Source organism: Pelodiscus sinensis, chromosome 1 (assembly GCF_049634645.1).
Source record: "Pelodiscus sinensis isolate JC-2024 chromosome 1, ASM4963464v1, whole genome shotgun sequence".
NCBI classification, from domain to species: Eukaryota; Metazoa; Chordata; order Testudines; family Trionychidae; genus Pelodiscus; species Pelodiscus sinensis.
This window is the reverse complement of record NC_134711.1, coordinates 88607478-88629852: the sequence shown is the minus strand read 5'-3', so window position 1 is coordinate 88629852 and position 22375 is coordinate 88607478. Positions and strand designations below refer to the sequence as shown.

General features: G+C 45.3%; 1 protein-coding gene across 2 annotated transcripts; it reads right to left on the bottom strand.

Moving 5' to 3' along the window:
• Positions 1 to 2537: 2537 nt before the first annotated feature.
• On the bottom strand, positions 2538 to 11981 carry CENPM (centromere protein M). 2 transcript variants are annotated; one of them, XM_075935931.1, is made up of 6 exons: positions 11752 to 11981; positions 10749 to 10828; positions 6876 to 6974; positions 5063 to 5142; positions 4455 to 4546; positions 2538 to 3171 (listed from the first exon to the last, which is right to left on the bottom strand). In XM_075935931.1, the coding sequence occupies exons 1-6, from the start codon at positions 11758 to 11760 to the stop codon at positions 3046 to 3048; spliced, it is 486 nt and encodes a 161-aa protein (XP_075792046.1). In that variant the 5' UTR covers positions 11761 to 11981; the 3' UTR covers positions 2538 to 3045. The 2 variants fall into 2 exon arrangements, with proteins under 2 accessions (XP_075792046.1, XP_006120582.1); XM_006120520.4 differs by having other exon boundaries at positions 11704 to 11949.
• Between the last annotated feature and the right edge of the window lie 10394 nt (positions 11982 to 22375).

The following is a 22375-nucleotide window of genomic DNA, read 5'->3' as shown; positions in this document are numbered from 1 at the left end:
TCACTGACCCACAGAAAAGGCAGTTGGGGACCACACAAGTGAAAAGCAAAAAAACCAAACAAAAACAAAAAAACCCAGAAAACTTCCTCCCAAACCCCCAGCCCTCACTGATGTGGCCCCAACTGAGACACGTCACTCCTTAGGTGCTCCAGCCCCCATAAGGTGAAAGGAAGGGACAGGGAGGACTGAGGTTCAGGCTTCCCATAGGCCAGATTTACTTTTCTGGTGTTCCAGAGTTAGCCACAAAATCCACTATCACCTTAAGGCTCTGGGGCGGGAACAAAAACGAGGGGTTCAATCTGCAGGACAGGGCTGCCAGTGAGTGGGATAGGGATGCAGGATCTGAGTGGGAGGTGGGATGGGGTGAGGAGGGGAGGGTCTGGGAGTTTGGCAGCAAGAGAGGAAGTTTGGAGGCAGGAGGGGATTGGGGGAGTAACGCAGAGAAGGTGAGAGGGTAAGAATGCAGCCAAATAGCTAGTTGGGGAGGGAGGCAAAGAAGTGGGGAGTAAAGAAAAGTGCAGATTCTGCAAAGTAAAATTGTATCCCCCCCCCACATCTTCCCTTAGGCCCCATGGTGTGTCCCCCTCCAGCCTGATCCCCTGCATCATCACGTGCTCCTCAGTGCAACCCTTGCCCCTGCATCTTCCTGCACTCCCCACGCCCCATATCCCTGTGCCCCCAGCCAACTTGCCAGCAGAACAGCAGTGCTGGGACACGCAGGCTCCTAGGGTGAGGAGAGGCGGCAGGGACAGAGTCTCTTCCCTACCCAGCCCTTTGCCTGCAGCTCCAGGTCTGGGGCAGGCAGAGCCTGGGGTGCCCAGGGCTGGCTCCAGCCTGGCCAGGTACAGTGGGGCACTGGGGAAGGAGCTCCCTGCCCCTGCACACAGCTTGCGGGGAGCAGCGCAGTGCAGTCTGGGCCTCGGCGCACCATGTGTGACTGGTCATCCAGCCTCACCCCGTCCCGAAGCAGAGGCTGTAGCTGGGGGTTAACCCCTTTGGTCCTGGAAGCTGTACGCCCAGGCTGAGCAGCCCCAGAGTCATGCACGCACCTCTCCTATTCCTCACCACAGCAGGAAGCCGGAGCTGTTGCTCCTGCCTGCAGCTGCTGGCTGAAGCTGGAGCCGCAGCACAAGCTCCACTCTGCACACAGGGTGGGGGAAAAGAGGGCAGAGCCCCCACTCCACATGCCAGTGGAAAGAAAAAAAAAATCAGCTCACGTGCTGCTTGTGGCACGCGTGCTGGGGGTTGCCAACCCCCTCCTATTGGCTGGAAACTGGCCAATAGGAACTGAAGGATTTTGCTAGGGCATAGGGGCAATGCACAAAGCTTCCACGTTCCTCCCCAGCATTCAGAGCAATTAGTAGCCAGCGGTGTGAGCTGCTGTTTAGTAAGAGTGCTGGCAAAGTGGCCGTGGGCAGGATCCAGTAAGTTGGCGGGCCACCTCCGGCCCACTAACTGCCTCTTGCCCGCCCTTGCAATAAGCTAAACATGCTAAGAACTCTTACACCCAGTTTACACTGTTGGTAATACCAGTGTAGCTACGCCACTGATATAAAAAATACCTTCAGTTTTTCTAGTGCTCCCACAGCGTGTCAGTGAATGTTACCAGAGAATACAGTGTGTCTGAATTAGTTTTTCCAATATTACACATTTTATTAACTTAATATTTCAGCACACAATATCAGATTCATAGTTTATTCCCAATACATTTATTTATATATGTGTCTTAAATTATAATCTGATTTGGGGGTTTTTATGCACAATGCAAGTTTATAGGCATGTCCAACCTGTAAGAAAACTACAGGTTATGCAGCATGTTTTTAGCCACATTACACCTTTCCGCCCATGCAGAAAGAGGGCAGAGATGGCCAAAGCTCTAAGGAAGCTTCAGCAATGCAGATTAAGGACCTCATTTTTAGAAGTACTCAGCAATTGTAAAAGTTAGGCCCTTTGAAATCAAACTTTGTTAGAGAGGAACTATTTTGTAGATCTTCACTTTTAGAGCTAATATTAATAGCAAAACTCATTGAAGAGTGACTTCTGCACTGTTCTGTGAAACAATCACACTTCCATCACCCACTGACCAAATATTTGCCCCGAGACACACCTGTACTACTGACACTCCCCCACCTCTTCAGATGCTCTGCTATTCTTTCTGTCCCATGGAAACTTTTTGACTTGCAGTGGCACAGCACTGAATGCAACTGTCAGACCCTTGAGTCAAGTCGGGAGGGGGTGTGTGCACTCAGCAGGCACAGTTCACTGGGGAGGTATAACAAAAGAGGATCATTATTTCAAAAAGGAAAAACACCAAATTCCTGGGCTCTATCCTTGAAACCCTCCTCCATTTCTCATTAGATATTTGGGGATTAGAAAGGCCAGGCCAGTCTTTCCTTGAATACTTGCCAACTGTTAGTTTATTACTGCCAGCTGCTATTATTGGATGGATGGATGCATGGATATGATGACTGCTAAACTTAGCTCCTTGAATGGAGGAAGTTTCTGAATAAGTGGTTTTTGTGAGTGAGAGAGAGAGAGAGAGAGAGAGAGAGAGAGAGAGAGAGGTGCCCTATTTCAATATGAATATTGTAAAACTCTTGCTCTTTTCTCTCTGGTGAAATAATTCATTGGTACTAGGCAGCAGCTTTGCAGATTTCTGATACTTCTGTCCATGATGCTTGTGCCTCTGAAGTACAGCTACCTGTCATGATACACACTGACCTGAGGACCCTGGCTTTGCCTTCATTCCCATACAGCTCTCAGAAGGCTACACAGCTGTTGGTCACTAACAAGCTGGCTTGATTCAAATTGGAACCTAGGTGTGAAAGGTGATCACTAGTAGAGCTTCAGCCACCAATCACCAAACATGAACTAAGCCTTTCCTAAAAAGGTAACAAAAGCAAATAGCAGTATGGGGCGAGCTGGTCTCATTCCCAATCGATAAAAAAAGCTTCCAAACAACACTCCCATTTCAGTCCATTTCCGCAACTTGAAACAGCATCAAAGGGTATGGACAGAAAAAAAGGCAATGGATTTACATCAAGGTTACTCATCAATGGAGTTTTTCATCAAAGAACTGAAGAAAAGGGCAGAAATCCCCGGCACATGACCAGCGCAGATCTGCAACATTCGGACCAGCCGCTGAGCTGTGGCAACTCGGATGCCTTCAGACTGGAAGCAGAGGGAGAAAAACAAAAAAAACAAAGCCCATATGTTATTTAAAAATAAAGGGATGGAAAATAAAACCTAGTTGGTGCTGAGGCACAGGCAGGATACAAAGTTAAGTGGGACTCAGATCAACTGGACATAGAGGTTCCAAAAGCTGCTCACCTACTTCTTTAGGGCCAGTGGAAAGCCGGGGGCAGAGCATGGGTGTCAGGTGAAAGCCCAGCTGGAGAAGGCAAGCCCCAGCCGGGCCCCTTCTGGCTGAGGCCCTGCCCCTGGAGCCAAGCCCCGCTCACCCAGGTGATCCTTCCTGGCCACATTAGCTAGTTACTATCAACTGTGTAGCTATCAAGAAGTGGACTTTTGATCACTTTGCTTATCCCTGTACATAAGAAAGGCCACACTGGATCAGACCAATGATCCATCTAGCCCAGTATCCTGTCTATGGACAGTCAATGCCTGGTGCATCACAGGGAATGAACAGGACAGGTCAATTATCAGTGACCCACCCCTGTTGTCCACTCCCAGCTTCTAAAAACCATCCAGAATATGCCCCTGACCATCCCAGCTAATAGCCATTGATGGACCTATCCTCCATGAACTTTTCTAGCTCTTTTTTTGAGCCCCGTTGCATTTTGGCTTTCACAGCATTCCCTAGCAATAAATTCCAGGGGTTGACTGTATAACATACACAATGAAGTATTTCTTCATATTTTTAAAACCTGATGCCTATTAATTTCATTGGGTGACCGCAAGTGTTCCCTTAATTTCCCCATCCAGGTGCAGAATACTTTGTGGATGTGCACCACCAACAGAAAAAACATGCTGACAGTTTGGGGCAGCTGTGGCTGCTCTATGCTAATCAGCTGGGAATCATCTGAATCGCTCCTGAGTGACTGCCCAAGCACACAGCTTACAAGGAACACCGGTAATCCCCAGGTTTTTGTTTTATGTGAAAGAGTAATAACACTTCCCTAGTCACTTTCCTCCCTTCCTTTCATGATTTAGCTGATTGTATCTTTCTGTGCAAACACAAACTAAATAGAAATTGTTTAAATAAAAGCAAGAATAAGTTTCTAGAAGCACACTGAAACTGTACTACCTACACTTCAAGTGAGTGTGTGGGTTTGGTCTTTGCCTTCAAAACATGCATGCAGTATAGACTGGTAGGCTTAACTACACACCTTACCATGATTTATTGATCACATACCAGATATTGTTAGCTAACAGGAGGATTTACTGCCCCCCATCTCTCACCCACCCTCAGTAACAGAATTAAGCATTCTTACATCCAGCTCACAGAATATGACAGGGCTGCAGTAGAGGTTTCCCAGTTTCCGGACAGCATTCATCTCTACGCTGCAGTGATTCATTCTACCGACTTTACCAGAGAGAAAATAGGAAGGCATTAAGGAGAGTTTTGCAATATTCCACAGCCCATCCCCAGTGGAGAAGAGCACAGAGGAATGCTTAGTTCCATAAATGCTCCAAATCTAGCATACAGCAAGCATAGCCCTGGTCAGATCAAAACTCATTTGGGCAGTAACGAGTAGGTCAAACAGAATGGCATTGAGAGTGCCATGAAGAAAAGTCCACGGGAAGACGTTTTGTAATGCCATACAAATCAGCCTTGAAATTCATATCCAAGGGGATAAGGGCAGAAAAGAAATGTCTGATTGGAGGACTGAAGGCAAGGACCAAGTGAGGACAGAAATGCATTCTGAGCTGAGGAAAAAAGGAGATTCAACAGCATTTAAAGAAAAGTTTCTGCCACAAGCTGTTGGCTTGTTTTGTTAAAGGGGAAGCCACTCCAGGTATTGCAAGGACTGAAATAAAAAGTGATGAAACACCAGAAGGAAGAGGAGAAAGAAAAAAGTAGATACTTAGCCATACATACCACCTGTGATCAGGAAGCACACTTTCCCAAGGAAGAAGTTGGCATCCACATGTGGTAGTGAAGCTTCAACATTCCTAAGACTGATGGAAATGGAAAGAAAAAGCACCTCATATAATCCACTTAATCAGAGGACAGGCTAGTGCTAATCCTGTCACCAGCACACCAAGAAGCTAGAATAGCACAAAAGGAGAGACTTTTAAAGGCACAAATGGCAGATCAACACGCACCTGCTACTGAAAGTCAAAAGAAGTAAGGTGTAACTACCATTTAGGCCTTTGAAAGTCACTCCCCTTTATGCTTAGATACTAAAGATGGGTGCTAGAGAAGCCATGAGACAGACAGAAAAGAGAACACAATCTAAGAGTAAGGATACCATTCAAATGAATGCATAGCTTGGTGGAGGTTTTTAGAGGAGACTAAGGGAGCTAGGCATCCAAATCCACTGGGCATCTAATTCCTTTACAGATCTTTAAAAATCCCAGTCCTTGTATTTTATAGTGACTTTCACTGGGTTGTGACCTTTTGAAAATCTGTTTAAGTCCAGAATCAAGGGTCACAAATGAAGTAGCTTCCCCACCAATGAGGTTTTAGCCTCATTATAAAAATACAATGATGACTGGATTTCTCTATGTATCAGCACTGAGGTGAAGGGGTACAGCTGAGAGGGATGAAGGATAAGATGGGCAAAGAATAGTTTCTACCCAACATCATCACATTAGTCCTGCTGACCAATACAGACAGCTCCAATCCCAGAGGGATCTCATTAGCAAAGCCATCATACAGAGTATCTGCACACACCACTGACTCAGGTCTGACTTAGGATTGTTAAATTTTGATCAATCAGCCAATTGACTAGTCGATGGAAATTCCTAAGTGGAGCGCTCACTATCCTTTTGAAATGCCTCTCCTTTTGAAATGTACAAGAGCTGCCATGGCTCTTGTAAGTTTCAAAGGGCGAGAGGCAGTGGGAACCATGTCAGCAGGGAGCAAAGTAGTCCCTGCTGGTAAGGGGTTCCCTTCTGCGCCTCTTCCTTTTAAATGTACAAGAGCCGCAGGGAGCTCTTGTATGTTCAAAAAGGAGAAGAGCAGCAGTGGGACTGGCGTGAGTGGGACTGTTTCAGTCTCTGCTTACACTGTTTCTCTGATGCCCCCTACCTCTCCTGCCTCCTGCGGAGACAGAGCTCGGGGGGGGGGGGGGGGGGGGGAGGTAGAGGAGTACTGGCTTTTAAGCTGGCTCCCCGCAGCACTGGCTCATGCCCCCTCCCCCTCGCTGCCTCTCTCTGACAGACAGCAAGGGGCAGAGGGAGCGATAAGTCGAGTTCCTACTCGACTACCCGATAAGCATTTGCTTATTGGATAGTTGACTAGTCGCTTACAACCCTAGTCTGACTGCCTAGAGTAGGCCAGCTATCAGAACCCTGCAACACCCACCAACAACTTGTATGTTGTTTACATTTTACAGAGCGCATACTTCCAGATTTCAATACACCTGACTCTTCATAAGCAGTTCACTAGCTGGATCGTGAAGAAATGCCACCTTCCTTGCTATGGCAAAACAGCGAACAAATCAGGAGTGCAATAAGAAAGCAGGTTTTACATTATTTATCACTGCCATGGGCAGAATAATAGCTGTATGAACTACTGACCTGTTCCAATACAGCAAGCCCAGTGTTTGAAAACCAATGGCTCCATGGGATTCTAACCACCACAATAATGCAGGTACTGTGGCTGGAGAAGTTTATCCCAGATTAAACTAACAACTAACTCCTTCCTCACTTTCTCCTTCCACTGTTCCAACTTCTTCTGTATTTACCTGTATTTGCTTTGTATGTTAATCAGAAAGGCAATCAGGTCAATCCGGGGCCGTATATGGTCTCTCTCAGCAGGTAAAGGAAGGGAAGTTGCCACATGGCTGAAAGACAAAAATAAGTTTGCAGGTTTACCCAAACTTAATGGAGTGATGAAACTGAATCCATTTCACTAGCCACCTTCTTAGCTAGAATGATTAGCAGGAGCAGATTTAGTACCATGCATTTATACGTAGCTGATGAGACCCGTTGCATGTTTAAGCCTATTCACAGTCATTAACAGCCACAACTGACAGTTAGTAGCTTAAACTTTGTTCCCTTCACGTTGTTTAGTGAGGCCATCTCATATGACAAGTTTTCTCCAAGATTAGTCTTGTACTCCTCCCTATGAAAGCCCAAGCAAAGTAGTAGGAGCTATGCTAGAGATCCATCTTTCAGATGAAAACACAGAAGAGGGGTTCCAACAGTCATTAGCAACAGCAAGGTTGGTTTTCCTTTTTTAAATTGTCAGAAAAAAGGTGTTAGTCCTGGTCTCCTTGATCAATTTCAAGTCTAGTAGCTGTCACGGTCCAGATATGAACTGGCTACAGAATTTACTTGTGAGCAAAATACAAAGCCATACCTGATAGAGCATTAAATAATCTTATGAGGAATACATTTGGGCTATGTCTACACGGCACAATCTTGTGCCAGAAATATGCAAATGAGGCTAAGCGCAGAATATCGCCGAGCCTCATTTGCATATCTGATGAGCTGCCATTTTTGCGGAAGAGGCTCTTGCACAAGGAGCGTCTACACTGCCCCTTCTTGCGCAAGAAAAACCCTCTTGCGCAATGCTGTTACGCTGATTATTTTCAGGAATAAGGCATTGCACAAGAGAGTTTTTCTTGAGCAAGAACGGGCAGTGTAGACGCTCCTTCTTGCGCAAGAGCCTCTTCCGCAAAAATGGCAGCTCATTAGATATGCAAATGAGGCTTGGCGATAGTCCACGCTTAGCCTCATTTGCATATTTCTGGCACAAGATCGTGCCATTGTAGACATAGCCCAAATGTATTCTTCATAAGATTATTTAATGCTCTATCAGGTATGACTTTGTTTAATTTAAACAAGATTTTTATGTACAACACATATAATAGCTGAACACTGTAATTCATTTTGTCCGTTACAATAAGTATATTTTATTGGCCTAAAATATCTCATTTATTTACAGTTAAATGAAGAACTGTACTTCTGTGGCAACATTGCATGTATGTAGGACACGGTCAGTAAATAGCACATTGCATTCTACATCAGACTCTATCCAGTAAAGTACCTTAGGTTCTGTAAAGCTGTAGTATATTTTAGATATAGTATATTTTATCTCCTGTGTATTACGGAGGGAGGGTAGCATCTTCCCAGTTAAAACTTTTAACCCAGCTCCCTCCAGTGTGTTTAATGATAACCAAACCCTGCAATGCTCAAAAAGTGATCTTTTCTGCTTCCAATACGGTCTGCTTTATGTGTGTCTCTCCCGCCACAACACAGACACACACACACACACACACACACACACAAGATTTTGAAAGAAAAATGGAAGCCATTTCAGAGATATGAGAGTTTAAAAGTTGGGGATGAAAATTATATCTGGAAAATACTTTTATTTGTAACACTATTTGTCAAAATGATTTGGCCTAAAAACTTCAGATGAGTTTTATGAAAAAGTTCAGAGTCCGATCTTGTGCCTTTTATTATGTTTAAGAAGCAAAGCTGCATATTTTGGAGGTTTTCCATGACTTAGAGTTAGTAAGGTCTGGAGGTCCCCAGTCCAGTTGATGAAATCTGGCAAACCTTGCACCTTTCTAACACTTAAAACTTATAGATAGACCCTCTGGACGTATACAACATTTGTATCCACAAAAATGAGCTGTAGATACCAGTGACTATAAAGTGGATATCCATGATTTTGCAGACCTCTACTTATAGGTATTTGTTAGGCAAAGCATAAGTATAAAGTTAAGGTAGTAATGCAGTGGTCTCACAGGCTTTGATGCTTGTAGGACAGTAGCTTTGCAAAACTAATTAGGGCATAAGGCCCCAAAAGCTTAAAGCATAAATAGCTAACAAAGACCAACCCTCGATCATAAACTATCACAAGACAGACTGTGGTAATAACTAAACTACTGATAGGTAACCACAAGAGATTAGTTGATATCAGCTTGGGATATTTTAAGCTAGAGATATCAGCAGATGTCTGACCACAAGGTTCCATGTAACCTGGCTGTGACCCTGGTGTACGTGCCTGGGAAGATGTCAGGATGATGATGATGGTCGTCATCATAAGGGGGAAGAGGATACCTAAAACTTCAGGTTGTTCTGCAAGGGAGGATATAAGATAAGGATGCTCCACACATTCTATATTAGATCTACCTACCTCACCTGGTTGGAGTGCTTGTGATTTTGCTGAAGTGTTAATTAGACTATTAGAAACACGGAAAGTATTTTTTACGTGTGAATGTCATCATTGCCAGGCACATGGAGGCTCCCAGTTCAACAGTAATTCTGATAATGTTCAGTTTGACCTTGGGACAAAAATCTATCAAGTTTCAGAATGCTAATTGTGGAAACTAATCAGTAATATTATAATTAACCTACAATCAACAGATTATAAATGCACTTGCTAGTGGATTTGAATGGTCCAAAAACAATCACAAAAACAAAATTCATATCCACAAAAATGAGCTGTGGATACCCGTGGCTATAAAGCGGATACCCATGTTTTTGCAGACCTCTACTTATAGGTATTTACTACGCAAGGCATAAGTATAAAGTTAAGGTGTTCCTGTGGACAATTATGACGTTTTAAGATCATCAGTGGTGTTGTAGCGAGAGAAATACACACTCCTCCCAAAAAACAAGGTTAACGCATTTGCTCCTGTTGATATTTGAGCCAAAGCCATTACATTAGTAACAAGGGGATTCCTAGACAAAAGTTAAAATTCCAAGTGCAAATCAATAACGTGAGGAGAGATAACATACATAAAAGGGTGAATCTAGGAAAAGAATCACAGCTATTGGACATTTTACAAGGATACTTCAAAGCTAACTCACAGACTGTGCTTTTGTGCAAGATCGCACCAATGTAGACACAGCCAAAGAAAAAAATTCTACTTAGATGCTTGTATTGCACTCAGCGCTTATCTCTAAGCACCTGTGCTACACAGGGGCTGTGTCTAGACTGGCAAGTTTTTGCGCAAAATCAGCTACTTTTGCACAAAATCTTGCCGCCTGTCTACACTGGCTGTGAGTATTTGCGCAAGAACACTGACTTTGTACTGTACAAAATCAGTGGTTCTTGCGCAAGTACTCTGACACTCCTGCTCAGGGATAAGCCCTCTTGCGCAATAAAAGCATTCGCGCAAAATCATACCAGTCTAGACACAGCCATGGGCTATAGCTACACAGCAGCTAGGAATAGTGAGGGCAGACAGACTTGTGCTAGCACACTAAAACTAGCAGCATGGATATCATGGCACAGGTTGTGACTCTGAATAGGCACCCAAGTTTAGTCCCAGGTGGCTGTCACCACACTGCTACTTTTAGTGTGCTAGCTTGAGCAGAGATAATGCAGGTCTTTCTGCGCACATCAGGAGGCATGTTCCCAGCTGCAGGATAAACAGTTCCACAGAGGGCTCACCAATGCACATTATCCATTTCTTGCAACACCTCAATTTAACGTCATCTGCCGTATATACACAATATTGCATCCACAAGCCTATCTGACCAGATATCAATATGAGGGAGAACCTAGAACATAAAAAAAAAGGCACAAAAAACTTGGCAAAGAATAATTTCAGAATTGAATTGGGGAAATTTTTGCTCCACCCTTTCCAATCACTTACATGTTTATCTTGAAGGTTTTTTTCTCCTTAAGAATTGCCTCTGCTAGCTGTTGCTGCTGCTTTTCATCAGTGCCCACCAACTGGTCAGGAAGGGAAAATAACTTGTAAATGCAACCAGAAGACTGAGGGAAGTCACTAATTAGCACCCTTTGCTTTGAAAAGTCCCAGGGTAGGTTATGAACTACAGGGCTCAGGGAAATCAGTTCACACTCAGTCAATACCCCAAAGGCACACCACAAAATGAGGGAGAGATTGCAGCCACCTAGCCCTATTTGAGTCTGCACCTGTCAGACCCCAGAGCACATGTGCCCAGTTGTACAGAATAGAGATCTGAACAGGTAATGGGTTACCCAGGAAGCATCACCCTTAACAAATGTTTATCACTGGCAAGTAACAGTTAACTTTTATCTGGTAGCAGCCTGCTACAGGAAAGGGCTACCGGCTCCCAGGCCACTCAGAAGCAGCTGGACTGGAGCAGCTCCTGCCTGCTGGAGTGACTCCCATACCCACGCCCATTTAATCAGTTAGGTAATTAAATGGGATTTGACATCCTTAGTGCAGAACTCACAGGCCCCCGCACCAGGGTAAGACCTGGCAAAGATTTAGGGGCAAAGATTTAAGGAAAGCAGAAACAGCCGGGGGGGGGCAGTGTTGTAGCCCAGCAGAGCAAGGTGCCCTCGCTAGCACCTCACCCCACATGCATGGGCTGGGGCTCAGGGACCAGCCCCACCAACCAGCCCCTGCTCAAACAGTGACCAGACATGACTCTGCTTAGCCAGAGGGCGGGGCAAACAAGCCTATTTGCATAAGGAAATCAGCCCACCAATCAGAATGCGGGGCGGGGTCAAAGCCGCTGGTGGGTTGATTGGCAGCAGGATTCAGTTGTCGAGCGGGAGGCGGCAGCGGCTGGTCCCCGGCGGGAAAGGGACGAGACGCGGATTCCTCGTAGACCTACCAAGAGGGCGGCTGAATTGAGCGTCGGAAGTTTGTCGAAGGGCCTCACCAGCGACATCGCAGCGGAGCGCCGCGCGACACCCAACGCGCCAGGATTTCAAACCGCCGCCACGTTCTGCGTCCTCACCGCTCCGTCGTGAGACGCACACACCGCGGCGTATGCTGGGCGGAGTCACCGCGCGCCACTGCGCATGTGCGCCTCTGGGGCCGGGAAAGAGCGCGAGATTCTGTCTCGCGGCGCGAGATGGGCAGCAGTGCGCGTCACTCTCTTTCCCCATCCCCGCGTGCTGCGTTGCGCTCTGACGTGCCGCGGGGCTGCTCGTGCCCCTGCCTGAGTCCAGACGCGCGTGAGGCAAAGCGCGTGACCCCGCCCTGGAGCCAGCGCGGGCTCTTCTCGTCGGGGCTTGTCAGCACCTGCCCAGCGCTGTCAGGGCGATGAGAGCGCGAGGTCAGTGGCCTGGCGGGTGATGGGGCAGCGAGCAGCACTTTAACCTCGGCCAGGTACGAGCCTGGGCTTGTGCTTGCCCAGCCCCCCATCAGGTGCCCTGTGTTTTAAAATGGCCCAGGGCTCCGGGCTGCAGCTACTGCAGCAGCAGCCTCCCCCTCCCTTCAAATCCCTGCTGAGTCTTCCAGCTGGCACCGCCACAGTCCCAGAATCCCTGGCCCAGAGGCAGCCAAGAAGGGCTAACTGGGGGAGTCTGGTTCCCATCCCCCCCTTAAGGAGACTCAGACACCCCCCCCACACACACACACACATACACACATTCCACTTTGCCCAGGCTGCATAAATTAGTAGCAAGTCCACCCTTCCACTCGGAGGCTGGAAAGTAAACTCACCCCGCAGCAGTGGTTCCTGTCCCATGGTTCTGACCTGGCTCTCCACTGCAGCTTCTTGGCTCTTGCCACAGCAGCAGGGGATGCATGCATCTGTGCAGGTGAGGCTTTCACTTTGCAGTGCCCTGTGACTTTCTGAGACCTGATGTCACTGGGTTGCCTGTCCCAAGTAGAGCTGTCATGGGCCAAATAAAATTATCTGACTGGTCTGATGCAGCCTTATGGCGATTAGTTCATCTCTGAATTAACCTTTCATTAGGATACCATGGCATTAGTCATACATAGTGGTAACTCAGTTTGGATGTTCATAATAATAAATAATACTTTGCAGGTCTATAATAGATGTTTTCTATACATGTACTACAGCACACTTTAATAGAGATGTCTGGTGTTTATAACACTACACAGATATTAACTAACTAATGGGGTGGATAGATGGATGAGTATCATCTATATTTTCAGAAGAGGAAACAAACACAGACTAATGCTCACAGAGGAAAATAAGAGTTTAAAAAAACGGTCTTAGGCAAGAAGGGGAAGGAGTTACACACCAGTGGTGTGCTGTATATAGAAGGCTTGCCTGTCTACATGCCTGAGCAGCTGTATGTTGTCCAAGTGAGCACTCAAAATGACTCTGTCAAGTCCCCATTTGTAGAACAAAATGACATCCATGCAGTGTGACCTCAGCTTGTATGTGACTGTATGTGAGGTCATGCTACATGGAGGATATTATTTTGGATTGCCTAAACATGAGTTTTTGCATGCCTTCCAAAACTGTCCCAATACACCACTGCTATCTGTAAACTGTCATTTTATCACTATCAAAATTCAAGCTGCCTTTGGGATGAAATACAAAAGATGCTTAATGGCATACAACAACACTACTTAATAAATGAGATGGAAAATTAATGTTTTCCAGTCCCCTTCCTTGATACCTGTAGGACAAAGTCTCAGTGCAGTGCTTAGGCATTGACTGATACTGACCCAGAGACAAATGATCCTAGTTGTTTGCCAGCACCAATAAAGAGGAATAGACTGATCAGAGAACTGAGACAGAAACTCATTAGCTGTAATCTGCACTCTTACATTGATTCCCTTTGTGACTTTCAGTAGGTCACTTAACCTCTCTGTGCCTCAGTTTTCCATCAGTAAAATGGGTTATGGTCCCTACCTGTCTCCTAAAACTGCTGGATTTCCCCTGGAGTACTCCTATTTACTTACTACCTGGGTGTCATGTTCTTTTGCCTACAGTATCACTGTATCGGTTAGTTTACTTAACACTTTGAAAATATAAAATGAGATTATAATAGGAAGAGGCACCTGACAGTTGAACACCCTTGGAGACACTGCCACCCTTCTTTGATTTCAAGGTATATAACTGCAATCTGTCTTGCTGTAGCTATTGTTGCTTGACTGCACTGCATGCAAGTCTGGTGCACTAGCTCCATGCAGAGGTAGCTTGAATTGTGTATAAAGTTAGCAGTTTTGTTCTTGCTGGGATTGCGTCATTGCCTGAGCTTTAACTATAACATCTCATAATAGGGAATATGTGTGTATGTCTGGGGGACAGAGAAAGGCTAAGAAGGCTAAAGAACAATGTCATGGACTAAAGAAGACAGTGTGGACAGGGCTGCAGGCCATACCTCTCCATGTCCTCTGCTGAGTGCTCATAAGAGAAGCAGGGTGGCTGTGATAATATAGTCTGACATCATATGGCTTGGATGCCTGGTTTGATCCTGACAAAAGTAGACAGCTCAACTCATTGTTAACACTAGGCAAATTGCAGGTGAAGCAGAAGAGAACAGAGGATATGTATGGTTCCTGTCAGATTCAGCTGGGAGGGCAAATCCAAGACTGGCATGTTCCAAAGGTTTGAGGCAGACAGAAACATTAAATAACTAGAGGCTGCTATTTGGGGGTGGAGTGAGAAGACAAAGGTTCTTTTATTTGCTGAAGAAATGAAAATGTGGTAAAAGAGGCAGCACCAAGTCAATAAGATAGATGATTCTCTTCCACCCGCCTCCCCTCAGCCCACTCTTCCCCTCCCCTGCTCTCTGGGTTGAAGGAGAGAAAGCTGTAGCTAGGGATGAGGTCATTGCACAGTATAAGACATGCTCACTGGCTCCATTCCACTTGTCACTGCAGGCATTTCAAATCAGTGGCGCGGGAACATTTTTAAAAGTGGTGATGCTGAGCCCCCTACCAGCTGAGGCTGAGAAGAAAGCAAAGGGTTCTTGATTGCTGGGGATCTGCTGCCCACCTGGCACACTGGACTCTAACTAGAACCACAACATGTGGGACTGGCAGCAGCCGAGAATCCTGTGTGGGGGAAGAGGCCAGCAGCAGGAACCCCTGGTGCTAAGCTGGGAGCCTGGAGGTGCTTCAGCACATCCTGTATCCCTAGTTCCAGCACCTAAGTTTCAAACATCCCTAATGTAACACGTGAATCTCAGTCTTCAAGAAATTCAGTTTAGATTAACCATTTGATTCCACTTTATCTTGCTTCCACAGTTATCTAACTATCCATACTAGGCATTTTTACTCTGTTCATTACCATGGCATCTGAATACAGTGGCACCATCTGCATGGGCACTTCAACACATTATTCTGTATAGATGAGAGCCCTTCCTATACTTGTATAAAGAGAGGAGTAATCTGATAACAGCTAGGCTTCCCATCCAATCTCCATTTTTATTAAGTCCCTTCAGATCCTTGTACTGAGATCTTAACCCTATCTTCTCATGAGGTAAGAGGAATTCATTCTCCATTCTCCTTGTTTGCACATTTCTCTGCCAAATCCCCACATTTTAATTGAGGAGGTTCACCCTCCTTAGCACTCATTAATTCAGGGCAGTTCTGAAGTGCTCCATGTTTCTCTGCTATGACTGCCAAATAATTCACAGAAGTGGTATTCTTTAATCCTGTGGCTGCTTTGTATCTTCTTATTGAACATGTGCTACACAATCTGGGGCACTGGAAGAAGGGTAAATTAAACTCTTGAATAACAGTTATGAATGGAACAAAGTATTCAAACAAAAGCAAATTTATTTTACGATATTTTTTGAGTGAAGGAGGAATGGTGCCTCAGAACAATCATTTCATAGTGAACCTATTTCCATGGGTATGAAGAGGTGTAAAGCAGTGGAGAATTAGTCCCAATACCTGCTGTAATATTTATAGTGGGGTCAAGGAAATATTAAATTCACCCAAATCAGTATGGTAGCATTTGACATTCACAGCACAAGTGTAAATGATGGCACAAAAGGCAATGCAATGAATCAGTTCTGCTAGGAATATCAGCTCACTAACAAGAGGAAAGCTGTCAAGGAAAAGGATGAATTTGTGTTCAACAGTTCAGATTTCTCTAATTAGTTTCCTTGTTTAAAACTCTAGGGCTACGTCTACACTGGCCCCTTTTCCGGAAGGGGCATGTAAATTTCACTAGTCGTCGTAGGGAAATCCGCGGGGGATTTAAATATCCCCCGCGGCATTTAAATAAAAATGTCCGCCGCTTTTTTCCAGCTTTTAAAAAAGCCGGAAAAGAGCGTCTAGACTGTCCCCGATCCTCCGGAAAAAGTGCCCTTTTCCGGAGGCTCTTATTCTTACTTCAAAGTAGGAATAAGAGCCTCCGGAAAAGGGCGCTTTTTCCAGAGGATCGGGGCCAGTCTAGACGCTCTTTTCCGGCTTTTTTAAAAGCTGGAAAAAAGCGGCGGACATTTTTATTTAAATGCCGCGGGGGATATTTAAATCCCCCGCGGATTTCCCTACGACGACTGCTGAAATTTACATGCCCCTTCCGGAAAAGGGGCCAGTGTAGACGTAGCCTAGGAGCATCCAAGATCACTCCACTTAAACACTGGCATATTTGATTTGTGATACGCTGATACTTACAGAAGGCTAACCAATCCATAGGGAAATCAATTATGCTGAAACTATTGGTATTGAAGGACAAGTATTTTTTGTGACTGTTACTAGAGCTCCACCTGCTTGTAAATTTAAATCTCATCTAATTTTGCAAACCTTTGTCCCTCTGCTAACTGATCTTGGACTTCAGCAACAGGATATTAGTTCACATGGCTTGTTACCTTAGCTCTGCAAATGCAGATAGTGCCATCCTGTTTATGAAGATGCACAATAAATGCTACTCATTCTGAAAATTGAACAGGTTATAGGACATCTTGGTTAACCACATTTTCTTCGTGTTTTTCAACGTAAGACAGGTATCATTTTAGCATGACATAAGTTCATCTTTATCAAACCCAGCCTATGGCCATCAACATGTTTTCCACTTACCTCTCTTAAGAACACTGGGGCTGCATCTAGACTGGCAAGATTTTATCTTGCTGCCTGTCTACACTGGCCGTGAGTATTTGCACAAGAACACTGACCTTGTACTGTACAAAATCAGTGCTTCTTGTGCAAATACTCTGATGCTCCCGCTCAGGGATAAGCCCTCTTGTGCAAGTATCCGTGCGCAAGAGGGCCAGTGTAGACAGCAAGTTAATTTCTTGCGCAAGAAAGCCTGATGGCTAAAATGGCCATCGGAACTTTCTTGCGCAAGAGAGCGTCTACACTGGCACAGATGCTTTTGCGCAAAAGATGTGCGTTGCTCAAAAGCATCCGTGCCAGTGTAGACGCTCTCTTGCGCAAATACTTTTAACGGAAAAACTTTTCGAATGCCAATCTAGACACAGCCTGGGTATTTCATTTACCTTAGACCAACGAGGCAAAGGAGTGTTAACCAGATGTATGCCAGTAATGCAGAACCGACTCCTTTGTTAAAACCATGAGTAAAAATTATAGGGCCAGATTCTTGGTACATCAAGTGGAAATGGAGTGTGAGTCCAATGTGGCTCCTATGCTCCTGTCCCCAAAACACATAGCATTATGATCTCCAGCAATCTTTGAGTTGTCCCTTGGGGCCATAGACAGCTAGTGTACATTAAAGAAACCCCCAAGGCAAAGTCTGGCTGGGCAGCAAATTGGAGAGCTTTAAAAAGTTCCTTGATAGCTTTACTTCTGCTGTGCCCAGCAGAGGTTAGACAGCTGAGAATCTGACCTGTACTGTTTACCTTGATGAGTAGCTTACTTTTATCTTGATGTAACCAATTCCAAACCTCAAATCTTTCTTTTATATAAGTTTTACATGCACACTGCTGCCTACTGTGAGACCTTGGTCTTGCATTTCTCTGTGCCTTGGATTCCCCCATTGTAAAATGGGGGAAAGGATATGGACCGCCTTTGTAAATTGGTATTATAATCCTCTACACATTTCAAGGCATGGTACCGAATGATTTATGAATATGTAGAGCCTGATTCATTACTGTCTAACTCTTGTTTTACACTGAAATCAGTGGACTTACATCAGTACAAAACTGGAGTAACAGTTTTATATCAGGCCCATAGTTTTTTCTGGAAATCAAAGAAACTACAGTCTTGGCATTCTTTTTTTGTTTCATGGTCATTCACCAATGCATTAACACATAATAATGAGTTAAAGCATTTCTATACTGTCCAATAGTATGCAGTACATCAGTGTCTGGTGGTGTCTTTTCCATACTAGTTCTCATAAGCTGCATAGTATCCTCAGCAGATTCTTACCAATATGTCCTAGTGATCTGCAGTTCCAAGAGTCTAGTCTTTTAAGGAAACATGCAGTACTCTTGAGCTTACAAACACATCCCTTGGAAATGTTCTAATTTATTTTCTATGATTATTGTTTGCTTAACAGTAAATGGGTTTTGAACTGCTTACTGCCAATAGATGTGCACTTTGTTTAGTCACATGAAAACATATCATGTCTCCACAGCAAAGGTTAGTGTAAAATTGTGTTGGTTACTTGTTGGAACAAGCACTCTTAGTTTAGAGCCACTAAAACTGACAAAAGAGCTGCCATGGAGTGCTCCACCTAGGAACAGCTCAAAGTGATATGTTCCTGCCACTTTCTTTATCTCTGTCAGGGACTTGGGGCATGTTTCCCCCTTCTAGCTGTTTTCTCAAGCGTGCTTTGTAATTCTCCACATTAAAAGTTGCTCTGGGACCATAATATCCCTTCAAAATGTCAATCCAATTTTTGTTTCATCCAGCTTTTGTGGTGCCCTTCAGTCAATCCATTTGTTTTTCTTTCTAATATGGTCAACATATGCCATTTTTTATTTATTTCCTCTATAATTTGATTAGTGAGGAGAGAATGATCCAATGGTCAACTAAGTATTAAAGCTTTTTTTAATTAGTTAAGGGCTTTAACTGCCCTATCAAATGTTTCAATAGTTCTTTCTGGAAAGACACTGTATTCTCTTATGAAGCCAATCTTCTTGGAACAAATAGGAAAGACTTTCATCCTAACTGAATTCCCTGTTATATAACAGAAAATCACAAGCAACTACTTAGAATTTCTGTTAACTTTTGTTAAACATAGGCAAAATCAGCAAGTGTGAAAGAAATCAGATAGCATTTCAAGCAGTTCTAATATCTCTCAACACAGCTCTGACTCCAGCTCAGTTAAATATTGGTGCAGGGTACAATATTAGCTACTACAACATATAACTTTTCAACATTCCTAACTCTAGCCAACAGGAGCTCAGCCTCTTAACGTGGACTTTATTGCAAGCCATACATATACAATCTGAATTCATTAACTCTTTAGTTTGCTGAATTACAGTATTATGGAAAGTTCATATCTCAACATTGTTCCCCTACTCCTGGGAATCTGAAGTATTTTAGGCCAAATAAATTCAACTCATTTAGAAAGAAACCAAGGGAGGAATGTTCAGAATCAAAGCAATCAAGAGAGGCAGAAGCAATTTAGAGGCCATATTATGTTTTCTCTCAATCAATTGGGGTCAAGCAGAAATCAGTTAAGTAGGGAATAATCACAGGTAAATCAGAATTAGTTGTTTTAGCAGGAACTCCTACTAGATTTACACTATAATCTACTGAAAATTGCTATTTACTGTATATTTACTATTACATTCACTATATAGCTAACAATTTACATTTATGAAATAACAGAATTTTGAATTAGAAAGTACAATTTCCTACATCATAGTACAATGCCATTATTATATGATCCCTCTTCAGTTTCCAGCCTCTGTTGAGTTTAGAGGGAAAGTTTTTGTTAGCAATCCTCTTGTGCAATTTTTGTTTCCTATTTTGTGTTTCAGGGTAAATAAATGCATGTATTTCTTGACACAATATTTTGGCTACATGAGTAAACAATTATCCCTTCACTCCTTTTTGATTTGCAGATCTTTGGTCTTGTACGGTTTCTCTATAGCATTCCTGTCACTTCACTTTGTATATCTTAAGTTGTTTGGATGGCTATATTAAACAGTCCTTTTTATTTTCCATACTGCTCACTTCCTCTTTATTCTTGTTTGTTTAATTACTTTATTTTATTACAGTTTATTTCCATCACATTTCACTCTTGCTTTATTTGTCAGTTTTCTAATGAAGTTTCTAATAATTTCATAGATTATACCCTCTAGTGCATTCATCTGACAAAGTGGGTCTTTGCCCACAAAAGCTTATGCTCCAATAAATCTGTTAGTCTATAAGGTGCCACAGTACTTCTTGTTGTTCTTGCAGATTCAGACTAACACGGCTATCCCTCTGATACGCTCTAGTTATTTTCCTCATTTACACGCACTGTTCTTCCTTGTCCTCTTTTGACCTTATATTACTGTCTTTCCTTTTTAAAGGTACTCTCTCTTTTATGCTATCCCTGTTGTTCCTACAATCTTTTGTCTTTCCTATCCCTCCTGTCCTGAACTGGATTTTTTCCCTTTCAGCACTCTGTTCCTGCTGCACCTTTGATGATACAACGCAGCCACCAAGGCCCCTAATTTACTGATACAGGCAGTCCCCGAGTTACGTGGATCCGACTTATGTCAGATCCGTACTTACGAACTGGGCTTTTCTCACCCCGGAGGACGCGGGTGGCGGGACCACCCAGACGCACCGCGGTCCTGCCGCCCGCGTCCTCCAGGGCGAGAAAAGCTGCTCCACATCTCCCTGGTCTGCTGGGGGGGGCCCCCAGCAGACCAGGGAGACGTGGAGCAAAGCCGCGGAGGACGTGGGCTGCGGGACCGCCCAGACGCGCTGCGGTCCCGCGTCCTCTGCGACTTTCCTCCGCGTCTCCCTGGTCTGCTGGAGGAGGGCGCAGCTAGTGCGCCCCCCCCCAGCAGACCAGGCTTTTCTCGCCGACGCCTGTGGGCCCCCCAGCAGACCAGGGAGACGCGGAGCAAAGCCGCGGAGGACGTGGGCGGCAGGACCGCCCAGACGCGCTGCAGTCCCGCCGCCCGCGTCCTCCGCAGCGAGAAAAGCTGCTCCGCGTCTCCCTGGTCTGCTGGGGGAGGCACCCCAGCAGACCAGGGAGACACGGAGCAAAGCCGTGGTGGATGCGGACGGCAGGACCGCGGCGCGTCTCGGTGGTCCCGCCGCCCGTGTCTCCCTGGTCTGCTGGGGGGGGTGCAGCTAGTGCGCTCCCCCCCCCCCCCCAGCAGACCAGGCTTTTCTCGCCAACGCCTGTGGTAGAGCAGCTGGGGCACTGCTGGGTTGGTCCCGCAGCGCCGCTCCTCGGTGCTACTGGACCAACCCGGCAGCACCCCAGCTGCTCTGCCCCAGGCGTCCTGATTCAGCCGCTGCTGGTCAGTTTCAGCAGCGGCTGGTCAGTTTCAGCAGCAGCTGAATCAGGATGCCTGGGGCAGAGCAGCTGGGGTGCTGCCGGGTTGGTCCCCGCAGCGCCGAGGTGCGGTGCTGCGGGGACCTACCCGGCAGTGCCCCAGCTGCTCTGTCCCAGGTGTCCCGATTCAGCCGCTGTTGAAACTGATCAGAGGCTGATTCCAGGAAGCCCGGGGCAGAGAAACTCTGGACGTCAGTTCCGACTTATGTACAAATTCAACTTAAGAACAAACCTACAGTCCCTATCTTGTACCTAACCTTGGGACTGCCTGTACTCTACTTCAGTGGTCTCCAGCCTTTTTAAGTATGAGATCACTTTTTAAATTTAAGCGCAATCCAAGATCTATCTCAAACCCAAATACCCTTGCCCAGCCTCCTTTGTACCCCTTCTCTGAGGCCCAACCCCCTGCTCGCTTCACCCTCCCTCCCTCCCTCATCCTTCCTCACTTTCACCAGGTAGGGCAGCAGGTTGGGGTGCAGGCAGGGCCGGCCCGAACCCTTTTGGCGCCCTGGGCCCAGGCGTGCAGCATTGCCCCGGGCACATGGCGCATGCGTGGCTGCTGCCCTCATGAATCAAGCTCCGCACTTCCTAAAGACAGCCCTGGACTTTTCCGTGGGTCAGCAGCCCCTGACTCAAAATAGGGCCCCCCAACAGCCAATGATTTAAAGGAGAGATCCATCATAGTTCACCTTTTACCGGCAGGTGGTAGCAATGAGTTTGTAGATCCCATAATAGTTTGTAGGGTAGACTGGAAGGCCTTTGCTTAGGGCCGCTTGATTTTTTTTGGCAAAAGATGTTATGTAAAGTAGCTTTTTGAACAAAAGAAATTTGTGTGGACATTTTAAATTCTGCTTAATACTTTCCCCTGATTTTTCACAGAACGATTGGAAACTAAGACTGGGTTATTAGCAAAGTCAAGTCAGTTTTAGTGGTTTTGAAAACATTTTTACTAAAAATGAGTTTCTTAAACTAAAGCGCTCTCAGAACAAGTTTTCTGCTAACAAGTGTTTTTGTTTTAATTGCTAAAAACGAGTTATTTGCATAAAATAACCTCCCAGGGTCTTTTCTGCTGGCTTTACTCAGTGAGGTAAAGGGAAGGGCTGAAGTGGGCTCCCTGCATGCTGAGGGCTACTCCAAGCTCAATCCCAGCAGTCAA

Coding starts and splice junctions, on each gene's coding strand:
- CENPM (XM_006120520.4), bottom strand. CDS start 11,760: ATGTCGCTGGTGAGGCCCTTCGACAAACTTCCGACGCTCAATTCAGCC. Junction 10,829..11,703: donor TCAATTCAGCCGCCCTCTTG/GTAGGTCTACGA, acceptor CTTCCTGACCAG/TTGGTGGGCACTGATGAAAA. Junction 6,975..10,748: donor AAAACCTTCAAGATAAACAT/GTAAGTGATTGG, acceptor TTTGTCTTTCAG/CCATGTGGCAACTTCCCTTC.